Below are 24185 nucleotides of genomic sequence, written 5' to 3'. Positions count from 1 at the left end.
TCTCTGCCTATGTGCTGTTGAGTAGCCAAATGCCCCTGGCCACTAGATGAGGAAATAGGGTAGTTTTGATATAATTCCGGCCAACCAAGTGAATGCAATTTGTTTGTACATCTCAACGTGAGGACCTGAAGGAAGTTTGTAAAGTTTGCAAACATCAACTGAGCACAAAAATAATATGCTGTTACAATAAGGTGTTTAAAAAAGGGATGCAAAGTGGCAGCTACACAATGTGGCAAAGAACGTCAAGTTCCGCCAAAAACATGAACACATACATTGATGATGATTGATCAGCTAACCAACCCCCAACCCCACCCACACACACACACACCCCACACACACACTCCCTTGTCATCCATACCAATGTGTAATTACAGCTATTGCCTTTATCAATCATGGCAACACAGATCACAGATTTATATTGGTCAAGCTAAAATACTAGTTTGAACATTCCAGTATTGTGCCACATATAGTATATACACATATATATGAGTAACATTTGCAGAGAATAATGTCAAATTAATTGTCTTTTTTTGCTTACTTATGTCAGCTTTGCATTAATTCTGCTGGGGATTCAAACAGATTTGGTGGTATGATAATTAATTGCGCTGCAGAAAATTTAAAACGCGATGCAATAACACTCTCGATGAACAACATACCCCAAAAAAATGTCCACACTGCATCGTGTTTACATCACTAAACAATAAGTTGGATACTCAGAAAAGAAGAGACATTCATTATGAAAGTGAATGTGTATGGAGGAAGAAATGTTATTAAAACAAAGGTCAAACAAATGTCATTTAAAATTCCAATGATCAACAATGTCACAGTTTGTGTTTTTACCAGATTTGTCTTTACTGTACAGTCATTTTATTTATGTAATTGTTGCTGCCAATCTGAAATGTGTAACAGCAGTAAAACTACACATAAAAGGGGCAAATGAAATAAAATTTGATGTGAAGATTTATCAAAAGTGATGGAACGTGGGTGAGTACTTATAATGTCAGTAATTTATTATTTGGACCGGTAAATGCCTTACATGTGAGAGTAAGAGGTAAAGGGGGGAAACTTTTGAAAAGAAAATACTAATGTATTTGTCCTTGCAAGCATGGTGCTAATATTGTCTGTGTAACCTTAGAGTTAATGTATTAATGTTTCACTGTTGTCATAATAATTATTTTTTTGGTCTATGCTGTTTTTCTAAATAAAGATGTTATTGAAACCTATCACAAAAGTCTTTATTTCTGATCCCAATCATATATATATATATATATATATATATATATATATATATATATATATATATATATATATATATATATATATATATATATATATATATATATATATATATATATATATATATATATATATATATATATATATGTATTTATTCATTTATTTATTTATATTATAATATATATATATTATATTTATATATTTTTTTCTATTTTCTTTATTTAATTATTGAACAAATTATTTCATTGTTTGTATTTCTCATTTCATCTCATCAAGCGTTCTTATTAGTATTTTGCTCTGGTATTTTTCTGTCTTTACTTTCTTCACAACATCATAGAAAATGAGGGCTTGCCCTCAAGATTCTTTGACATAAAATAAACATTTGAAATGAAACTTGATATTATTTGACCTTATATTTTATTATTTTATTTAGACTTTAAAATATTCTTGATGCCATGATTATGTAATCAAATATTTCCCCAACTTAGAAATATTATTAGCATTTCTCATTATTAGAAAAATATTCTTGGGAAAACAACATTCTTCATAACATAAGCATTCAATCTACTTCAGTCACACAAAAAATCCCATTGGTATTGAACAATTTATTTCATTATTTGTATTTCACATTTTAAAGTATTCTTATTTGCTCTGGTCTTTTTCTGTCTTTACGTTCTTCACAACATCGTTGAAAATGAGGGCTTGCCCTCAATGATCCTTCGAGATTCAAATAAAGTTTGAAATGAAACGAGATATTATTTGCATTTCTATTTATTTTTTATTTATTTATTTATGTTTAAAATATTCTTGATGCTATGATTATGTAATGGAATATTTCCCCAACTTAGAAATATTATTTATGTTTCTCATTATTTGAAAAATAGTCATTGTTTGTATTTATTAAATAACATTCTTATTAACACAGGCATTAAGCCTACGTCAGTCACACAAAAACCTAAACCTTCAATTTGAATACTTTGATTAAAAGCTCTTTTAATTTATTATTATTATTATTATTATTATTATTATTATTACTATTATTATTATTATTATTATTATTATTACTATTATTATTATCATTATTATTATTATTATTATTACTATTATGTAAACATGCACCGGACGTCTACAGTAGGCCGCGCCCACTATAAGGGACCAGGGCATCAGATGCTGATGTTGCCGTAAGAGGAGGCAATGCGCATGCGCACAGCTGACGGAAGCCCATTGATTCTTCACATCTTTTGTTTAATGACTAAACGGCTAATAGTCGTTCTTTAAGCTACGAAACAGAGCAGACCAACGGGGATACGCAGCCGGTAAGCATTGTTGTTTGGTACCGTGTTACATTTCATGTTAGAATATCACAACGCGCCCTATTAGTGTGAAGTGTCTTTAAATTATTTTTATTTCGAGTGAGAAGTGTCATTGATTTACGCTAGCAGTATTAGCTAACCAGCTGCATCGGAAAACGACAATTCATCCGAAGCAATTCAGTTAATCGTTGTCCGTTTTGTCAGTAGGTATCTTAAGTCAAAATGACATCACGTGTTGGCCATAAAGCTGCTACCACCACCAATGGAAATGCGTTTAAATTCAGAGAGAAAGCGACTACACACTACCAAATGAAGTAAGTGTTTTTGCTGTTGTTGTTTTTTTGTTGTTGTTTTTTTTTTACATGTGAATTTCCTCATATAGCGGCCATTGGCCAAGGGACTGTAGAGTTACAAGGTGTCTATTAGGAGCAAGGATGTATGGATACAAATATACTTTCCCCCACACACAAATACACATGGAGAATTTAAAATGAATTCAATATCATAATAAGTATTGTTGTGTGTCTATCTGTGCCCAGTGATTGGATGGCCTCCAGTCAAGGGTGCAACCCACCTCTTACCAAAATTCAGATGGCATAGGCTCTGTTGTTTTATTTCTTAACTATTTTTATGAACAACTCTCACTTGTGTTTGTCCCTCATAGAAATAGATTTAAAAATTCCACTGTCAGCTTTACAGATGCCAAGTCTGCCATGCAGGCAAAGTTTTAGAACCCCCGGATCTTTTTTTTTTTAGTTAAAAAGAAAAAGAAAATCATGCAATTTTATTCTCATGTACTCAAAAATTAACTGCTTGACGGAAGCCTATTGATCTTTTGTTTACTTCCTCTCAAAATTACATAATATTTTATGTCACTTGTTTTTTTTAATCAATTTAGCTTTGCTAAAGGATCATACAATCCATTCAGAAATACTTCAGTAATATTTTTCACTAAACCTGATATTTCTGGTATGTGTTATTCTGTAAATAAAACGTATTAATGTATATTACAATAGTAGTATTGTGCCAAGACATTGAATAAATCAAAACTCCATCCATTCATTATCCAAACGGCTTTATCGTCACAAAGGTTGCAGGCATGCTGTAGCCTATCCCAGCTGTCTATGGGCAGGTGGGGTGAAATAATAGTTTTAAAAAAGAATAAACTGTCAATATTTTGTCACTCTGAATTATTCAAAGAAAGAAAATATTAGTGTTGTTGGGAATCTTTCTGGTGGCGTTTGTTTTGGCTGAGATGCAAATGTTCCTGACAACTTCAAATTCCAAAATGTACAATTTCATTTTGTTGACTTTTAGATAAAGACCAAGAAAAACATGATATTTCTTTGTTAAACAAAAGGAAAAACAGTTGACAAATTATAGCAGTACATGCTTCTCATTGGCGACGATTAGTTACACACTGACGAGAATACGAACATAACAAACTGTGACAATGAGTTCCTCATGTTGCAGCGCTTCTCTGAAGTTGGAGGTGCGCCGCTTGAATGTGATCCACCTTCTGGTTTGGCTGCTGGTGGCCGCCCAAGTTGCCGTCAGTCACTTCAACCTGCTGTCACACGACACCGTTGCCATGCCCTACCAGTGGGAGTACCCATACCTGCTCAGCATGGTTCCCCTGCTGTGCAGCAGCCTGTCACTGCCCAAGAACAACATCAGCTACCTGGTCTTGTCCATGATCAGCGCCGGGCTGTTCTCAGTGGCGCCGCTCATCTACGGAGGCATGGAGATGTTCCCCCTGGCGCAGCAGCTGTATCGCCATGGCAAAGCATACCGCTTCATCTTTGGCTTCTCCGCGGTGACTGTGATGTATCTGGTCATGGTGGTGGCCGTGCAAGTGCACGCGTGGCAGCTGTACTACATGAAGAAGCTGCTGGACTCGTGGTTCAACGCCACGCAAGAGAAAAAGAAGAAATGATTGTAAAAAGAAAGAAATATTTGACATATACTTTATCCTTATTTCTCACTGTACAGGAATGTTATTCTGGTAATACAGTATAAAACATGAATACCATTTCTAAAAATGTATTCTCAAAATTTTATGACTTGACGAATACTCCTTTCCACTCCTGCACAATGAAAAGCACGTATCTTCAAACACAATTTGTTTTGTTTGTTTTTATCCCAAAATCCTTCTTTTTTTTTTTTAAAGAACTGTAACTATATGAAAACATTTGTATGTGAAAAGCATGAATCTCACATTTGTTTTATGTTCTTCCAAAAAACTGTCGCTTTTTTTTTCATTTTTGAGGGGAAAAAGTCACAATTATACAAAAAAGCATTATTTTTTTTAAATTGACTTTATTTTAGTAATATTAAAATAATAATGATAAATACATTATTCTTTTCATGACTGTGATTTTTCCCCCCTCCACAATTATATTACAACTTTATTCTTACAGTTGTTTTGCTTTTCATTGTGGCCAAATACTTCATTGTTGTCCTGTAATATGAAAATAATAATGGAATTTTTTGTTGTGTTCATATAAAAATACCTGAATTTGTTTGGATTTTATAGAACAAAAAGTTGTATTTTTAATGAAAACATCCACGCATTAAGATTGCAAGTTTTTTTCCCGGCCTTTTTTTTTTTTACAGTAACATTCAAATGTATTCTTGTAAAATTGCTTTTTTTTCTCAAAACATTTGTTGCATCTCTATGACTTATCAGTTTTTTAAGTGTGGCCCACTACTCCTTTTCACTCCTCTCCAAAGCAGGTACCTCCACTTTGTTTTATTATTCATACGCAAAACTGTTTGGAAAAAAAGCGATGACATGACAATCTCATGTATATTTTTTTTTTTCATGAAAAAAAAATATGATTACCCCCGCCTCTCGACCAAAGTCACATCCCACCCAAATGAGGGTGTGATTAAAGATAAATTAATGGATGGGTGGTGTAAGTTGTTTAGCCCTATTTATATGTGTATATTATTTATATATTTATAGTCTTTTTGTTTTTATTATCATTATACCATTGCTTTTTCTCTCTTTCCTGAAAGCAAATCACTTTCAATACAATTTCTGGTATAACCTTGTGTTGTAAAGCATGGTGAATTTCAAATAAATAAAACGTTTTCTTGGAAGTGTTTATGGTTTGACGATTATTAAATGGCCTTTGTGCGCTTGCGCGGCGTGGCTGCCACGTACAGGTTGACAGCTGAGGCTGATCCGGGACACTTCCTGATGCTGCTGCCACCCGGCTCTTGCTAGGCGTGTAACTCGCTTTCAATTTCACGGTTTGGGAGCAGCTTGTGAAATACAGCGTGGTTAAATCGTCACGATCAGGTAAAACACATTCTCGGGTTTGCTAACAAGCCGTTGAATCGTCTGTGTCGAATATAATGTCATGTGTTTGAGGTGTGTTATGTGAATGTGTGTAGCTAGGTTACATGCTAACTAGCTAGCCGGCTAATCATGATACGTTCGCTTTTTCGGCGAGCTATCAGGCTAGCTTGCTAAAAACAGGTGTTTGGGATTTATTGGAAGTCAAAGTCGATATCCTCAAAACTTAAACGCGTTCTGACCAGCACATCAAAATATGTTGTTTGTATTTTAATGTGTGTATTTTGTCTGTTACTTGTGTCAGCTCAAATCGAATGTGTTAAATTTTATTTTAATCGCCGCTCACTAATGAGCACGTCAATCAGAGCTGTCTTTTGTTGTATATTACGTTAATACTACAGTTATACATTACTAAAGACGTTGTCGCTGTGTCATCGTTGGCACTGCTGCGAAAAAGGCCTAGCAAACTTTCACAGTCACAAGTTGGTAGCGATATCTGTTCTACAGTCAGATGACTTAGCCTGTTCAAATTTGGGCGTTTCGGTTCGTAAGTGTCAAATTGTCCATCGCCCGTTATGAAATATTTATTGTCACATGGGATGTTTAGTATGGGCAATCGGCTGTCCGCTGCTAACGTTAGCCACAGCCCAATCCCTAGCATCCAGGCAATTATTCATCTGGCAAGGACATAACGCAAAGCCTCCCAAGAGATGGATGAATTGTTCATCATCCAGTTTTACAACACCACCATGAACCCAGTTGCCAACTGGTGACGTTGTTAGATTACACCTCCACTTGTCACCATAGTAGATTATTTTATCAGTTTTGGGTCAAAGTCTGTGCATTAGCATATACAAGTCCTTGCCAGATCACGTGATGATGCTTCACCCTTAGACACTTGAGTGTAGTCAAGACCAAACTTGACGTGATTCTTTTCCCGATCAGGTGATTGCAATTGGTGAATTGACTGTACTCTATAAATTCTGAACACTTTTTTAATGTCAAGTTAGCAAAAGGCCACTAAAGAGCATGAGTACCAAACTTAACATCCTAACGAATTTTTACAATATGAAACCCCACACCTAATGGGGAATAAATCAGCATGTCTTACAGTGTGTGATGTACTTAAGATGACAGACACAGCACACATAACCATATCTCTTCCACAATTGTGACCTGCCATAGCAAGGCAATATTGCTGGTTCAGCAACACAGTGGACCGACATTGGTTAGCGTGTCTGCCTCAGCCTTAATATGCATGCTCAAATCTATATTTTCCCTGTGCTTTGCGTGGCCTCTCTTCGGGTACTCCAGCTACCGCTCACATTCCAAAATCATACATGTTTGGTTTATTGAAGACTTCTTAAAAGGTGTGAGTGTGACTGGTTGTTTGCCTGTATGTGACCCAGCATAGCAAAATGAGTCACAGTGAACAAGATTTAGGAAATTGGGTTTTAGTTAGGGATGTTCCGATCAAGTTTAATGACACCGATACCGATCATGCATGAGTGAGATCGTCCAATACAGATTCCGATCACATGGAATACCTGTATATTTTTCCATTTATTTATGGTGACTGCTATTATGCAATATTATCTGAAAAAGGACAGCCATATTATTGTCGTAATTTTGACAAAAATCTATATATGTTTTCAAAAGCATGAAGAAATACAAAACCGTTGCTAGCACAATACAACAGTTACTCATTCACAAAGATAATTGAAAAACCAGCTTTTTGTAACACAGTTTTTAACAGATCAAAAGAATCAGCAGTCTCAAAATACTTAATTACGGTATGCAAAACGTTAAATAAATAACATGCCACCTAAATATTGCATGGTTCAGAATATAATCAAAGTAGAAAAAATAGTTACATGCAGGCTTCACTCAAATAAACTATTCAATTGAGTTCCTAAATTGAAACGACTCAGGAACTTGGTTTCTAATGGGGAATAAATCAGCATGTCTTACAGTGTGTGATGTACTTAAGATGACAGACAAAGCACACATAATCATATCTCTTCCACAATTGTGACCTGCCATAGCAAGGCAATATTGCCGGTTCAGTAATTCAAAGTTGTTTCATTGAAGTTTCATTTTCCGGAAATTAACACCATGAAGTGTTAAAAAAAATCATATTATGTGAAAGGTACTCAACAAAGAAGTCAGTAATTGCTCATTACGTTGCCAAAGATACCCCCACTTACGGGTATCATTATACAGCCAACGGTTCCCTTTTGCTAATTCCGTACTTATTTTAATAATCCTACATCATTATGAGCCAAAGTTAGGCCAGGCATCAGCAGGATTTTCCTTAAACAATCTCATTAAACTCTAGCACAGCCAAAGTTGCTATGCTAGAGTTCCTGACCCCAAAATACTGCCCTCTGATTCGTCTATTGCCATTTGTAATGGATATTAATCACAGATATACAGGTGGGTCCCAAAAAAATAGAATAATTATTGAGAGAAAGTCCATTTATTTCAATAATTTGTTTAAAAAAGTGAAACTTGTATGTCATAAGAGTTCACCAAACACAAATTTAAATATTTCAAATCTTTGTTTCAGGTTAGATTATTATGGCAGAGGTTTGATTATTATGACAGAAAGACATAAATTCTTCTATCAATCAGTCAGTCCACCAAGAAATTTTTGGAGTACTTGTAGTTGATCTGAAGGCCAATATTAAAGCAACTCAGGCTACAATTAGGCATGGGCCAATTCTGACGGTATGATAACCGTGAGCAAAAATATAACGGTATTAAAATTACAGCTTTAAAATGTCCTTTTTTAAAAAATATTTTGCTAGATAAAAGCAGTATTTTTTTTCCCCCATTTAACGCAATCTATTTTTAAACAATTCATAGAATATTTGTTGCATTTAGAAACGTGTATCAAATTTAAATAAATAAATAGACAAATAGTGTCTCGTCACTGATGAGCTATTTTTAGAATTTATTTTTAGAAATATTTTGTCCTTGGGGACACGTAGCACTTACACATGTACGTTGTTTTTTTAAGCACAATGCAAAGGCACCCGTGTAACTCAGTTTTTCCTTCGTCCTTCGTCCACCCCTCATTCTCTTTTCTTTTCTGTTCATTGACCGTCACATTGGAAATATGCCGCCAGAAAAGTTCAGTTTATGTTGGATGTAACGGCAAATGCAGCTTTAGGCTTGTAGGACTACATTTCTCATGATTCTTAAACACAAAAGCAGGTGGTCGTGCTAGTTCTGGTATGATGAAAAAAGATGCCTGCCAGCGACGCAGATGAGAATGAGAACGGAAACATATAATACATACGGCCATCTTGTCTGGCTGATTCAGCCCGTGACACTTTTCTGTTTGAATAAATAGGAAGAAATTTAAATTTAACTCTGTCCCAAAGACCGCAGTGATATTGTCCCACATTGTAACATTGGAAAGCCGCTGCTAAAAATAGCTTGCATTCAGCTACTAGGACTACAATTGAGTGATTCTTAGACACAGAAGCAGGAAGTAGTCCTAGATCCAACAACATATCGACACCTGCTCACAATTTAGTTGCGGATGAGAATGACAGCGTGAGCGTAATAGGAAGGAATTTGATTTAATCGAAACACAGAATTACATTACAAAGGCGCACTGTCGATTTTTGGGAAAATTAAAGGATTTAAAGTGCGCCTTTTGTTCCAAAAAAATACAGTACAGAACTGAAATGACTTGGACTCGTTTCACCCCTAGATGGTAACAGTGTTTTGACTTTTAGTTTCCTATTTTTACAACTTTATGCTTGGGACATTACAACTTAATTTGTGTCTCTTTTTCAGTGTGGTCCTATTACTCCTTTGTTCAAATACCACGTCATTGTCCAATGGAAAGGGTGTATCAGAAAAGTTCTGCACTGCAGACAAGCAAAGGACCTCAGGGCCAACGAGTTTACTCCCTAAACGTGCTATATCGATGCCACTTCCTGCATCCCTCTGTTTTCTACCTTGGGCACACTGCCGCTAGGCTACTTTCGTTTTGTTGACATATTCTTATTTTTCAACAGAAATTGTCAGGCTTCAAGTGACTTACATTTGAATGTTAAACTTTGTGCAGTTCCTGGTTACCATTTTTGTTTTTGTTTTTTAAACAAACTAATTCAAGAGTCACTGATGGTGTAGTGGTACACACGCCTGAGTTGTGTGCGGGCACCAATTTTAACAAAATTCTGACAAAATGTTCTCTATAAGTATAGTTGAATATGAAGAGCAGATTGCCGGAAAGTTTGGCAAGAAATGTAGAGGCTACTTTGGTTGAGGGAAGATGCTATTTTTAGTTGCATGTTGAATGGCGCTTTTCTCTTGGGAAGTGGGTCTTTTTTCACTTATTACACTTTGATGGGATGTAGTTGGAATTGTTTTGGTGGAGGGGAGCTTTTTTTTCTTCTTCTTCTTTGAATGGGTTGGGTCGGGTGGGTGTCTAATAGTTAACGGAACCTTTTTTTTGTAAAGAAAGAATCAATTACAGTTTTCAATAAAATATTTACATCTTGATTGATTGCTCAATAAAATATTTAAATCTTGATAAAGTTCTTTGTCCAAGTATGTTGATGATTTTAAATTGTGTTCTTTTCCTTGGATGTCTTGTGTAAAAACAAACCTTATCTTGTCTATTTCCTTCTTGCCTAAGCAATGATTGAATGTTTTTTAAAACAAAACACAAACAACAAATTCAACAAACAGGAAGAGTCTAGTTGCCATGATCCAATCATTGCGGATTAACCTGGATGAATGACAGCCTACACAGACAAAAGGCAAAAGACTTATAATTATACTATTTAGGCTAACGATTAGTCAAGAGACAAAACAAATATCATAAATCATTAGAAAATGCCCAGTGGGATATATTGTGGTAGGCAGCCATGCGTCTACATTGTTGAGCAACCAAAGTCCTGTTACAGGCAATCGCAATCACCATTGCTAAAATGCTATAAAGTTATCCTTTTTCCACCCTTTTTCCTGTATTGCCAATGTGACTAAATTGCACCGTCTTTTGTCATTCCTGCCCTGTCAGGAGGCCGGAGCAGCAGTTAGGACGGCACCATGAACGGCCAGCTCGACCTGAGCGGGAAGCTGATCATAAAAGCCCAGCTGGGCGATGACATCAGACGCATCCCTATCCATAATGAAGACATCACTTATGATGAGTTGGTGCTCATGATGCAGCGCGTCTTCAGGGGCAAGCTGCAGAGCAACGACGAGGTCACCATCAAGTACAAGGACGAAGGTGGGTCACATCTTCTAACTCGCGCACATGATTGTAGTTTCCCCAAGAGTGCCATGTTTAATTCCAGCCACAGAATTAAAATGTCTCTTGGTAGCGTCAACATCTGCAAAGGCTGAAGAACCCAAATTTGGACCAAAATTCACATTTGCATCTTCATAAATCCCTACCTCACACTTGTGAATTTTGTCTTTTGCATTCGTGCATTAGGCACCACAGAATAGTGGTTAGCACAGCTACCCTGCAGTTCTGAGGTTGGGCGTTCGAATCCGGGCTCAAGTCTTCATTTGTGGAGTTTGCCGGAGTACCTGGAGAAAACTCACTTCCTCCCACATTCCAAACACACCCATGTTAGGGAAGCTTCATTGAAGCACCTAAATTGTCCATTGGTGTGGATGTGAGTCAACATTTTTCTTGCGTCACCTTAGTGAAACACCTGGGGCCTGAATGTAGTCCTTTTTAAAGTTGGCAACACAGTGGACTGACATTGGTTAGCGTGTCTGCCTCAGCCTTAATATGCATGCTCAAATCTATATTTTCCCTGTGCTTTGCGTGGCCTCTCTTCAGGTACTCCAGCTACCGCACACACTCCAAAATCATACATGTTTGGTTTATTGAAGACTTCTTCTGAGTGTGACTGTTTGTTTGCCTGTATGTGACCCCGCATAGCAAAATGAGTCACAGTGAACAAGATTTAGGAAATTGGGTTTTAGCTCGGGGTGTTCTGATCGAGTTTAACGACACCGATACCGATCATGCATGAGTGAGATCGGCCAATACAGATTCCGATCACATGGAATACCTGTATATTTTTCCATTTATTTATGGTGACTGCTATTATGCAATATTATCTGAAAAAGGACAGCCATATTATTGCCGTAATTTTGACAAATCTATATATATTTTCAAAAGCATGAAGAAATACAAAACCGTTGCTCGCACAATACAGCAATTACTCAGTCACAAAGATAATTGAAAAACCAGCTTTTTGTAACACAGTTTTTAACAGATCAAAAGAATCAGCAGTCTCAAAATACTTAATTACGGTATGCAAAACGTCAAATAAATAACATGCCACCTAAATATTGCATGGTTCAGAATATAATCAAAGTAGAAAAAATAGTCACATGCAGGCTTCACTCGAATAAACTATTCAATTGAGTTCCTAAATTGAAACGACTCAGGAACTTGGTTTCTTGTCTTGTGCATAGACAAACTATCTTGTGCATTTGTCAATGAGATCCGAACATGAATGTAGGGCTGGACCAATGATTCAATATCAATATGTATCGCGATTGATACATGACCGATATCAATAGAAAATGAAAACAAACCCGATCATGGCATGGTGCATGACGTAGGCAGCGCGCATCCGCAAGTTAAACCATCAAAGAAGCCGCTATACCAACGAAGAAGCATGTACACCAACGAAGAAGAAGCAGCTAACCCATCGGATCATGCGTGCGGGCCCGGCGGCCGTCTGCCATACTCACATCGAGCCGGTCCAGTATGATGAAAACAGACACCTGCTAGCGATGACAGACTCACTGACTGTTTATGCCACACTTTTTGGTAGAATTTTTTGAAGTTGTCATAGTGGACGCTTAAAAGACCGAAAGCCATAGTGTATATAATACATTAACATCTCTAATTGAAGTAGATGAATTGTCTTTCATATTAATTCATGCTTCATTTACCTTTTGGTTTTGTTTTATTTAGTTTAGGCCTAACCTACAAGACCAAAACATTTTGTTTAATAAATCTCATCGTTTATTGTGATATGGATTAATTTATTACTTGTTTAATTAAAAAAAACAAAAAAAAAAAAAACAACAACAACAACAAAAAAACATTGGAAGTTGACCTTGGGAAAATTATCATTAAATTGCAATTAATTGAAATAAAATGCTATTACATTATTTTCAGAATTGTTCAGCCCTAGTATGAACAAACAAACATTTACTATGGCTCTGATGTTAACATTGTCTTTGGGTATGATAACACGTAATTTTTCATTATTTTGCTTCACACTCACTCGCCATCTTCTCCCTCCACACTTTTTTTTTTATAGACGATGACCTCATCACCATCTTCGACAGCTCTGATCTCTCCTTCGCTATCCAGTGCAGTAGAATACTCAAGTTAACGTTGTTTGGTAAGTTCACATAGTTCAAATTAATTTACTGTAGATGGTCACTAGAGGGCAGTCCAGCTCTAAGTTCCAACTATTGCTCTCAGTCAAACAATCCTTGGGGTTGAAGAATTTGTCCTTTTGAGTACCACATGAGCAGTAAATAATGGAACATGTTGTGGATACATGTTCGCAAAAAGCAGAGTGAGGCCATGATTATTTAGCAGATTATTTGCTTTTTCTTATAGTAACCGGACACCTCGAATGCCTTAAATCTTATTTGGGATTTGGGAGTTTTATCAATGTTTTCAAGAAAAATACACACTGGAAGTTACCATATAATAAACGGAGTTTTTATTATATCCCTGCTCGGGAGTAGAGGCTGACCTTTTTTCTGGATTTCTGCATGATGTGAGTCAACTTTAGCTTTAATCACAAGATTGGGACGGTACTGGATAAAAAGTTCACGGGAGCAGGAGAGTCCTTGAGGAAGTACTACCTCAACTTTATCTTTAATCACGAGATTGGGACGGTACTGGATAAAAAGTTCACGGGAGCAGGAGAGTCCTTGAGGAAGTACTACCTTTATGTAGCTGACCTCCAAAATGGGAGCAGCACGAGTGTGGGACTCATTTTGAACATTTGAATTAGCACTGTACAAACGTAAACAATTGGCTGAAAGTTCTTAAAAAAAAAAAAACACTGCAGGGCTGTGTGCATGTTTGTTGTGCTCTGCTTCCAGTCAATTTGTCATAGAGCGGCCGCCATTAGCCAGGAATCAATTTACCGTAAGAAAAAAAAATGTGGGTGGTTGTTAAAACGTTTTTCTGCCTTCCAATAGAAGCAGAGCCCTAGCTCGGCACATGTCGCGACCTCACGTGCAAGAGTGCTGTTCTCGCATGCGTCAAAGCTTAGAGAATAGTCAGAGTAGGCCAGCATCTGGGTGCAGTGCCTTCTGACCTTGAATTTCTCTGTTCAGCATTATCCACTCAAAAAGAGAAACATGTATGGGAGAAAGGAATGTCCGGCAGTCTTGACGTTGATTTTCAGTTTCTTGGTGGAATTTTCCCTCCATTATCTGCTTTTAAGTGGGGGAAAATATGGGTGCTTGAAAGTTGCATGTAGCACAAGTGACAAATTGTCGCTATGCTGTAATGGTCTAGTCATTATTACAGTACAGCTGTCCCAAAAGGCCGACTACAATCAAAGGTCGACTTTTAAAACATCATTTCCCATTGAGATCAATTATATCTTGAATAATTAGGAGTAAACACTCCCAAAACCGACTGCCTTAGTCCAACAAATGAATGAACTGGCTAATGAATGAATCAAAGATGGTTATGGCGAAGTAAAAAAATCCTAGCTCCGCCATTGCTGCACACAGACTAATACAAACTGTTTAACGGCCAAGAAACATTGTGGGCCATAACGTGTATATAACACATTACCTTTTGCTCACAACTTCACAAGCAAGATGAATATGGCAGCTAGCCACTCAGTGGCTAATAAAGAAGCTAACCGGACCGACAGATGGAAGCGCTTTAAGGGGGAGGGACGAGGACGGATGCATTCAGAGTACGATAATCTTTAGGAATAAGGATGGAGGGACGAGGATGGAAGGGTATTCAGGTCGCAGACGCAGGACGGACCGGCAAAAAAGGTTCAAATGCCCAGCTCTGCTTAGCTGCAATGCTGCATACAAATGGATTATTCTGCCAATAGAAACAAAGTCAGCCCCAAGTGTAAATGCTCTGAAATCCAGGTTAAAATTTGCTATCCAGATTAAGAACTTTGCTTTTTTTTCGCCCCCATACCTTTTGAGGTCTTCCAAAACCTCTTGAAATATTGTTTTCTTTCTTTTGGAAACCTGCTCTTGTTTCTCTACTTAACTTTTAAATGTTTTATTTTTTCTGTTAATGTGTTCAAATGTGGTTAGTGTATGTTCTTTTTGTAATTTTTGTAAAATACTTTTGTTTTCTTTTTATCGCTTCTGAATTCCATTAACTGTTGATTTTAAATGCTTAGAGATGTTATCTGCTTGTATGAAGTGCATTAAGTTACCTTGTATACGAAATGTGCTATATATAAAAAAAAAAAAACCTTACCTTCCCTTATTGCTTTATTTTCAGTTTTTCCGAAAATCCATTTTTCTCAAGTGTTAAAGCTTTGAATTTTTAAACCCTTTTTATGAAAATGGCTGTCATAATGTATAATAATAGTTTTAAATACAAGGTAAAATATAGTATACACAAATATTCCTACTTCTAAGAATTCACACTTCTAAGAATTGTTGGTTGATGGACAAGTTTGACAACTTCCTTGTGTTGGTCTGGATGTTACCATGCCGATATAGATTCAGCACCCTTATTTGTTGTCATTGACAGTGAATGGACAGCCAAGGCCTTTGGAGTCCAGTCATGTGAAGTACTTGCGCCGGGAGCTCATTGAGCTGAGGAATAAAGTCAACACCCTCCTGGATACCTTTGAGCCCCCGAAAGAGCCCAGTGTGGCCGCTACGGCACCTGAAAACGGTAAACCACACAGAAAACAAACCCTATGAATATTATATTGATATCTTCCAAATATCATTCAGGCTAGCAATACAACATGAGCAGCCGTATATGTGTGGAGAAGCCATTAAATACCCATAGATGTCACTGTGTCATTGGTTTTACTAGAATCAGAATTCACGTCTGTACCGTAGAATCCCATGAAAACCTCGCACCCAATGTAAAATCACCCTTGAAAAGGAGGGGTTTTTTTCTGTACTTGGATGTAATAGAAATCAGTGGCTTGCCAGTGTCCTTTATTAGACTGGCCAACAATTGGGTTTTTGTTGTTGTTGTTTTGTTTTGTTTTTAGTGCCAAAGATGTTTTAATGATTTCCGCATAATTCTGGACTGCTGAGTCCGAAAATTACATTGATTTTTTTTTTTTTTTTTTTTTTCTTTTCCCCGAATTGGCTCAAGTTTTAGAGGGATTGATATTTTGACTATTAATTGATAATTCATTTGGGGATATCAAAATGCTCATTGTTTATTCTCTAACAAAAGATAAACAAGCTTACTGCTAATATTGCCGTCTTTCACGATTATGCATCAAAAAAAATAATACTGTATAGACATGCTTGAAAAGACAGATACAGCCTCAAAGTTAGAGAATATCAATGTCAAAGTTTGCATGTTTTAGCACTCATTAAACAAAACCATTGAATATCTAAAAAAAAATAACAAAAAACAAAAGAGCCAATTTGGAAAAAGCAATGACCTTTTTGGATTCAGCGATATCAAAATACCCTAAAACCGTTTAAACTTTCTTGCCACTGAAATGTTTGTTGACCGGTGTTATCAGAGTGAATAATATGAACGAATAAAGATTCAAAACACCAAAACACATTATTGTTTGTTCCTTACAAGCAGGGAAATTCTGTCAAAGCAATATCTTGGTAAATGTCTTTTTGAAGTAGTTTCCTGCTATAAAGAAGCATTAAAATGATGGTTCTGCTCACCACCATGTAGCAAAAATCTAACTTGCGTCTTTGCAAGAAAGCTAGTTTGATACAATTGCCATGTGGAGACAGCATGGCTGATAGCTGACAATCAGCATAAAAGTCATCTTGCTTCTTTGAGTGGAGTGCCAAGCAGCAAGTCTGCGCAGCGGCCTAAAAGAATGTGCATTATTGTTGGCTGCGACACATCACACAAACCGCTGCAAATGTTACAGACAAGTGGAGGATTTTATTTTTGGAGACCTGCCTCGACCTTCCTGAGTCACACTTTCCATGAAGCACATTGTAAAGACCAGCAGTACACGGAGAACCACGGCTATAGGATATACTGGATTAACAGAACATTTACAGCCAGTAGAACAATTAAACACCGTGTGTTTTACATGTATATTAACTCATTTACTTACAGACATTTTCAGAGCCTCTTTTACCCTAATGTTTGAAAAAAATATAAATAAATTCCTGGGATTGAATGTCTGGACTGTGAAAAGACAAGTAAATTCGTCAATGGCAGTGAATGAGTTAAGTAGACAAAAATGTGTTAGCTAAAGGGAATTCCTATGTGCAGTAAAGGCCTGCCTTTGTTCAAACTGTGATGCTACCTCAAAAGGAGGAATTTTGGTGGTTTGAGTTAACTGTTAACTGTTGTAATTAGAAACAGTTGACGGACGTGAAGGCAAGGTGGTGGCAGCAGATCATGCTGCGAAGCACGTGACCCCAGTCAGCGCGGCCAGTATGTCCGCCTTTGACCCCTTAAAGAACCAGGATGAAGTCAACAAGAATGTCATCTCTGCTTTTGGTCTGAGCGAGGACCAGCCTCCAGGTATTGCACAAGCTCCTAATCCTCTCGACGGCTGCGTAACATAAACAATAACTTTCAATTCACATTGATAAGCAATCAAACAGCTGTTGTGAGCTGGGCCTTTGTTTCAGCTGTCTCTGTTTCCTCGCCATCTGTAGCTCCGCCAGCAACAGTGGCCCCAGAGGAGCGCTCAGGGACCCCTGATAGCATTGCATCCTCTTCGTCCGCTGTTCCTCAGCCAGGATTGCCTCCTCAAGCGCAGGCTCCCTTTTCTGGAGGGCAGCAGGGACCCCCTGCTGGCATGGATGGTAAGATGCATGTAATCACCAACAAATTAAATTGTACATGTATCATATTTGTATACATAAATTATACCAATGACACCAACCATAAACCTCTTTTTTTTTTTAATTTTTTTTTTTTTTTTTATAAAAAGCAAGTTCAGCTTCAAACAATCATCGTCAACCCGTTGTTTTGCTTGTGATTGCGGCATACATTGGAAGCCACCGGGTTGTTGTCCGGGTTTGGTCACGTGATGTTCCACCGGTCTAATGAGGTGGACTCACGGCTCTTGTGATATGCCAATGTCAAGCATTATGACTCCAAACTCCAATAGTTATAGGACATTTAAAGCATATTTTTCCACAAAATTTGGTCGATCAAATGTAACTGTGACCGCACCATGTCATGTTCCCAAAAATGAGCAATGGAATGTTCTTTTTTTTTTTTCCTTTTTTATTTTATTTTTTATTTTTTTTTTTTTAAACATTTGCTGATTTGAGTTGTGGCTAGTGCATGAGGTGTGAAGTTCACTCGAGTCCCTTTGCGATCCAGATGTTCAGCATCACTTCCCTCTATCTTTATGGGAACTTTTCTTTGCCTGAAGACAGTATCCTCCCCGATTCTCGGGGTAGTTTGTCAACGGAACTTTCCTTCCTCGATCTTTGTCGACTCGTTATCCGTATCTTTACAACTGCTGCCAGCTAAAGTGCATAAATTTAATTGGTGCTGCTAGGGGTGGGCGATATGGGCAAAAAAATATGTCTCTATTTTTTTTTAAAAACTCGATAACGATAATTTGACGATATTCTACAAAAAAATATTTAAAATCTGCACTTGCTTCACAGACCAATTGTGGATAGATGGCGTTTGTGACCAACACCTCTTTTAAATTGCTAAACACAGCTTCTGCAAAACATAATGATATTCTACGACAATATTTAACAATAAAAAGCAACAAATTATTTATTGATTTACATTGATTTTTGGGAATACTGCATTTATGTCATTTAAATGCTCTCTGCTGTTATTCCATAGTGATGTGACATTTTGAGCTGCACTAAGGACTGGTGTACCACTGCCAACTACTAGAGCAATCAGAATGAGAAAAAGGTGTTAACTACAGCAATCAGATTTGTCAAGCTCAAACTATTTACAGACTATGGCGGACGACGTGGACTTGCTCCTTGCTATGATTCCCCGACACTCCTCCATACTTGAAACGAAGCGGCTACAGTGCGGACAGAGTCACGTGATTGGGTCCTGCCCGCTGATTCGAATTCGAATGTTTATCACTTCCTCCTCCTCTGCCGTCAATGCACGCCGATTCGCCGAATGAGGATTTCAGCATTTCCTCATACTTTGCGGCCATCGACTGACTCGTTATGCATTTCGAGGCAGTATTAATATTCGATAATGTAAAATTACACATCGTGAAAGCAAGATTGACGATGATATCGATGACGATATATAGCGCCCACCTCTAGGTGCAGCATATTATTTTAACCCATGAGCTCAGTTGGTTTGTTGCATTTAGAATGCTGCAAATAAGAGCCATGAGCTGACTGTGTAATTGGGTTAGAACCTGTTGTCAGACACATGCCAGTGGGTGGACCTCTTGGCAGTCATTTACATCTGTGCTCGGGTCGGCGAGCATAAACGTGCAAACGGAGCTGCCGCTCAACCCGTCTTTTACGTGAGGAGGTTGATCTTTTAACCAAGCTAGAAATGTGTCACTTTTAGAGGATAAATCTCCTATGAGGTTGCAGTAAAATCTAACTACCTTGTATAAAACCTCAAGTAATACACACAAATAAACAAGCATGAACATGTCAATTATACTGGCTGAATGTCCTTAATGCTTATTAGTTGAATGAATATTGATTTGAGCCTAGTAGAACATCGAAATAATGCTAATTTAACCCGTTAAAGCGTGAAGCCCCTTGTGAGACATCCGTCTAAAACCTACGGTCGTCTTTGGAGTCACCCTTGAAAACCTGACATTTTCGCCATCTACAAAATAATCTCAGCCCAGGTAGCAGATAGAAACATAATTCCAAAAGAATTTGATAGCTTAGACGTGGCTTTCACACGGGCTCTGGTTTATTAATATTTACTGTTTCAATCGAAGATGTAAGTGATGTGACTTAACCGTACATAATTCATGGGTGGGGGGGGTACCTCAAAGTTGAGGTTCTACAGTGACAACAGTCACACTGAGACCTCGTAGCATTGATGTTATATTTATGATAATATGTATTGTGAATTAAAGGCTAAAACATTTCAATGCTGACAGGGTCGTAACAGCCTCTCGTCCCTCTGTAGCGCTTACATAACAGCAGTGATGGAGCACAGACCATGGAAAGGTTGTATGGTGGCCAAGTTCACACACACGCGCACACACACGTTTTCACACATAATAATGACCATGGCGGTGCTCATGTTAAACCATGCAACACCTGGCCGACACATCAGTGCTTGTGCGCTTCACTTTTAGAATTATCTGCTTACTTAAACATCCAGCATTTGTTTGTGTGGGAAGGTATGTGCTGCATATCCTGGCTTATCAGATTTAATTGAGTACAGCAGTTAACGGTGAGGTTTTTAAAAAAAAAAAATTATTAAGGTTCTGACTTTCTCTGCTTTGGAAACAGCTGATTATCAATTGAGCCTCCATTCCATGGAAAAATCCAAGTTAATGAAAATACCAACAGACAATTTCACGCTTTTAAAAAGCCACCACCCATTTTGGGCTCCTCTCATCTGTCATTTTCAAAGAGGCACGCTTAACTTTGAGATGGCTGCAGCGCGGCTGGTCGTCCTCCTGCACATGTGCACGTAGGCAGTGTGGTCTGGTGAAGTCATGGCTAATTCAAGTGCAGCAGGAAGTCACTGTCTGCAAATGTAGACATGTCTGCCGAGGGAGATGCCGCATGCAAAGCCGACAGTGTCCATGTGTGTTCCTGATAGTAGGTACGCGCATCCAACCTCAATCATTATCTTGTGTATAGCGGGAGTGGTTTTTTTGTTTTGTTTTTTCCCTACAAGGGCACCTGCATGCCGCTCTCATGCTTGAGGCCGCAGGGAGAAGTTAGTGGTGTGTGCACATTTATCTACAAGATAAACCCACAAAGGTTGCGCTGTAAAGAGAGGGTCACCACTGATAACCCTACGCTCATATGCGGCTTGTGGTAAAGCTACTCGGCCTTTGAAGAAGGCTGACAGAGACAATCGAGAGGGAATTGCACAGTGTTTGCACCTCGTGGTGTTTTGCCGAAAGTGTTTTGTAGTGCAATATCTATAACCAAAAATCTTGGTGTGGGGAAAGCCGACTACTCTCAAGATGTTCGACTTCACGGGCTGTGATGTGAGCAGAATGTGGCCTGTCAAAGAAACAACTTGACAAATGAAAAAGGAAGTGCTACAAAATGAAATAAAACAAAACAATACAACATCCTACCTGATGTTGTTTTTTATAGAACAGTGTGTTCCCCAGATGCCAAGAAGTATTTTCCAAAGCAAGTCACACACGGCAGTGGTGCTAACTGCGACTTTTGAGATGTATTTATATGTAAATGAGCTTCAACAGCGTGTCAAGGTTGAGTGCTCCATACACTGTGTCAAGGAGAGGTATTCAAAGCTGACAGTTTTCCTCTTTGTGTTCCATTCAGGTCAGGTTTACCAGCAGTACCAGGCCCCAGGTGGATACCCTCCACAGCAGCCAGGTGCCCCGCCTCAACAGTATGGAATGCAGTATCCTGGTAAGAGTGACAATGGTCAAATGGAAAAACAAGTACAGTCCTTGTGGTGAGACACTTACAGTTCAGTATTCTGTTTCCGAACACAGTGCCAAAAAGTGTGCACATTTGCTCTGCTTCACTTAGCGTTTACACCTGCCTTTTCATCATCAGACCAAAAGGCGTCTGTAAGGTCACAACACAATTGGACTGTGTTTGTGACATATTGCATAATGAAACTCTAAACTTTTCTCCCCCAAATTGCTGTTAGAGAGCTTTATTATCTTGTCGGCCTATACTTTAGATGCAAGTCAGTTTTCATACAAAAATGCTGCTGCATTGCTTCGTTATTTTATATTGTATATTTTAAGTTGTTTGGGACCTGATGGAAATTTTCCAAACAAAAAGGTCGACTTGATCACCAATTTTGACAAAAGTAGTTGCATCGTGGCAGTTTTAGATTGAACATTTTAACACTGGTTGGTAGCATGATGATGCTCAAATTACCCATACAGAATGCTGGTACACAGGTTCATTGTATTATATATTTTAACCTTGGTTTTTGAGATGAAACATACATTTTCCATATAAAAATTCTGTTATAGTGTAATTTTATTTTATATCGTATTGATGTGCAAAGATGAATCAACAACTAATCAGGTATCAAAATTATATATATATAATTTTTAAAAAAAATTTTTTTTTTTTTATAAACAATCAATGGTTTAGTTTCATTTTTTCCATTTTTAATTGTCCAAATCCTTAGAATTTCAGCTTCTCAACAATAAACATTCTGTCTGTAATCCTCCCTGAAAGCAGACGCTGAATCACAAAACATTGGTAACTTTCTACTTTTTCAAATGAGTAATTGAACCATAATTAGTCCGGTTGTGCATTTACTGCACTGACAATTTAAATGTTCTGTTTTTAATAAAGGGATGGTAATTAAAACATTTTTTAGCCATTTCATTGATTAATAGATTAGTCGTTGTTGAGGTTATAGCTATTTTTAACACAATGTAACAAACATTTTATAAATAAAAGTGCTGTTACATAGATGAGTTATTTTATCATTATATATTTTAACATTGGCAGATGTCCTTGTTGGAAAGTTAGTGTTCACACTTGATTTGTGAACTCAACCATTGTTGCTTGCTCTGCATTTTCTCAGCGGGGTATAGCCCCCAGCCTGGAGCCCCCCAACCTGGTCCGCCGCAGCCGCAACAGCAGCAGTTCCAGAACTATGCGGCCCCTTCCTCCCAAGCCCCAGCCCCAGGTCCGCCGGCCCCCAGCTTCCAGGGTGGCCAGCAGCAGCAGCCTCAGTCTCATCCTCATCCTCATCCTCCTCAGGGACCCCAGCAGTACCCACCAGGAGCCTTTCCTCCCCAAAACTATACTTCCCAGGCATCGCAGCCTGCCAACTACAACATGCCGCCCACCTCCCAGCCTGCCGGATACCAACCTCGCCCGGGATACACCCCGCCTCCGGGCAGCACGGTCACCCCTCCGCCTGGGGCAGCCAACCCATACGCCCGCAACCGGCCCCCTTACGGTCAGGGTTATGCTCAGCCAGGCCCCGGGTACCGGTAAAAGGTGCTCATAAAAGATCCATACACCAACCTTCGTGGCTCCAACTGTTTGGACTGGCTCTGACATTTTTCCCCCCACATCATATGAATATAAAATCCAAATTTGAAACAGGCAAACTTCCCAGTCTGATGGTTAGTGTTTGTATGCGGTCTGTTTAACACTTCGCTGGCCTTTTTGTTGTTGTAATTATGACTTTTTTTTTTATGGTGTTATTTCATCTCACCATCTTTTTTCCCCCCTCCTGTGTTTGCCATTGTTGCACGCATTTGGAAGACCAAAACAGGCTGTTTATCCTTCTTTGTACATGATGAGTGATGCGTGATTATCCATATGTTTAATACATTCTGTGCTGGGCATCTGACACCCTAACTGAATTCCAATGTTTTGTCGTCACCATGTCTGTATTAATCATGATGGGGACAACTAGCTAAGTGAAGGCGTACAGGCGGGGTCAATCCCAGTGGAATACAAAAGGTTTCCCATTGGTCACCTTTGCTCTTTCTTTTCCCGCTCACCAGTTTTTACTAATATATAAAAATCAAATGACATCTTCATGTGAGATTAGTCGTTTAATGTATAAACTGTAACATTTTTTTTTCTTTAACACAATAAATGATTGAGACCCAGCTGAATTGTTTGTATTATTTCCAAGACTTGGTGTTGCTGTTGGAGTTCATGTATTGGGCTTTACTTTTCCATTTTCCTCCCTGCTGATTTGGGAATACTGATGTAATGCCAGTGGTATTATATTTTGTTTTCCTGTTTTGAGGCTTGTGGCGGCCTGGATGTGTTCTGAGGGAGCGTGCGGTCTCTCTCCCATGTCAAACTGTCTCAGCGAATGAGAGGGAATCGAGCACAAAGCGTTTATTAAAGAACATTTTCAGTAGTTATCGAACACCCGCAGCTTCAGCTTCCAAGCCTGAAATCGCTCATCTTTGATGGATTTGACCAAGTAATGGTTGGAAAAATATGAGCAAGTTGTTATATATGGATACGGTTTACCTCCGGAGCCGAATTTAAACCATGCAGCCGGC

General features: G+C 38.2%; 2 protein-coding genes across 3 annotated transcripts; both read left to right on the top strand.

Moving 5' to 3' along the window:
• The first annotated feature begins 2408 nt into the window (after positions 1–2408).
• On the top strand, positions 2409–5659 carry jagn1a (jagunal homolog 1a). Its single transcript, XM_086051701.1, has 3 exons — positions 2409–2552; positions 2757–2863; positions 4023–5659. The coding sequence occupies exons 2-3, from the start codon at positions 2772–2774 to the stop codon at positions 4483–4485; spliced, it is 555 nt and encodes a 184-aa protein (XP_085907827.1). The 5' UTR covers positions 2409–2552; positions 2757–2771; the 3' UTR covers positions 4486–5659.
• Positions 5660–5709: 50 nt separating this feature from the next.
• tfg (trafficking from ER to golgi regulator) lies at positions 5710–23303 on the top strand. 2 transcript variants are annotated; one of them, XM_086052377.1, is made up of 8 exons: positions 5710–5856; positions 10895–11107; positions 13176–13259; positions 15620–15766; positions 17405–17566; positions 17704–17853; positions 21496–21585; positions 22733–23303. In XM_086052377.1, exons 2-8 carry the CDS (start codon positions 10924–10926, stop codon positions 23149–23151), a joined length of 1236 nt encoding a protein of 411 aa, XP_085908503.1. In that variant the 5' UTR covers positions 5710–5856; positions 10895–10923; the 3' UTR covers positions 23152–23303. The 2 variants fall into 2 exon arrangements, with proteins under 2 accessions (XP_085908503.1, XP_085908502.1); XM_086052376.1 differs by having other exon boundaries at positions 17399–17566.
• Positions 23304–24185: the final 882 nt, after the last annotated feature.

Source organism: Filicampus tigris, chromosome 14 (genome assembly GCF_054856515.1).
Source record: "Filicampus tigris isolate MCC_2025a chromosome 14, RoL_Ftig_1.0, whole genome shotgun sequence".
Lineage (NCBI taxonomy): Eukaryota > Metazoa > Chordata > Actinopteri > Syngnathiformes > Syngnathidae > Filicampus > Filicampus tigris.
The sequence above is the reverse complement of the archived record's forward strand: the minus strand, read 5'-3'. Positions and strand labels throughout refer to the sequence as shown.

Excerpts from the sequence above, each read along its gene's own strand:
- jagn1a (XM_086051701.1), top strand. The coding sequence starts at position 2,772 with ATGACATCACGTGTTGGCCATAAAGCTGCTACCACCACCAATGGAAAT. Across the intron at positions 2,864-4,022 it reads ACTACACACTACCAAATGAA|CGCTTCTCTGAAGTTGGAGG; the intron begins GTAAGTGTTTTT and ends CTCATGTTGCAG.
- tfg (XM_086052376.1), top strand. The coding sequence starts at position 10,924 with ATGAACGGCCAGCTCGACCTGAGCGGGAAGCTGATCATAAAAGCCCAG. Across the intron at positions 17,567-17,703 it reads GAGCGAGGACCAGCCTCCAG|CTCCGCCAGCAACAGTGGCC; the intron begins GTATTGCACAAG and ends CGCCATCTGTAG. Across the intron at positions 21,586-22,732 it reads GTATGGAATGCAGTATCCTG|CGGGGTATAGCCCCCAGCCT; the intron begins GTAAGAGTGACA and ends GCATTTTCTCAG.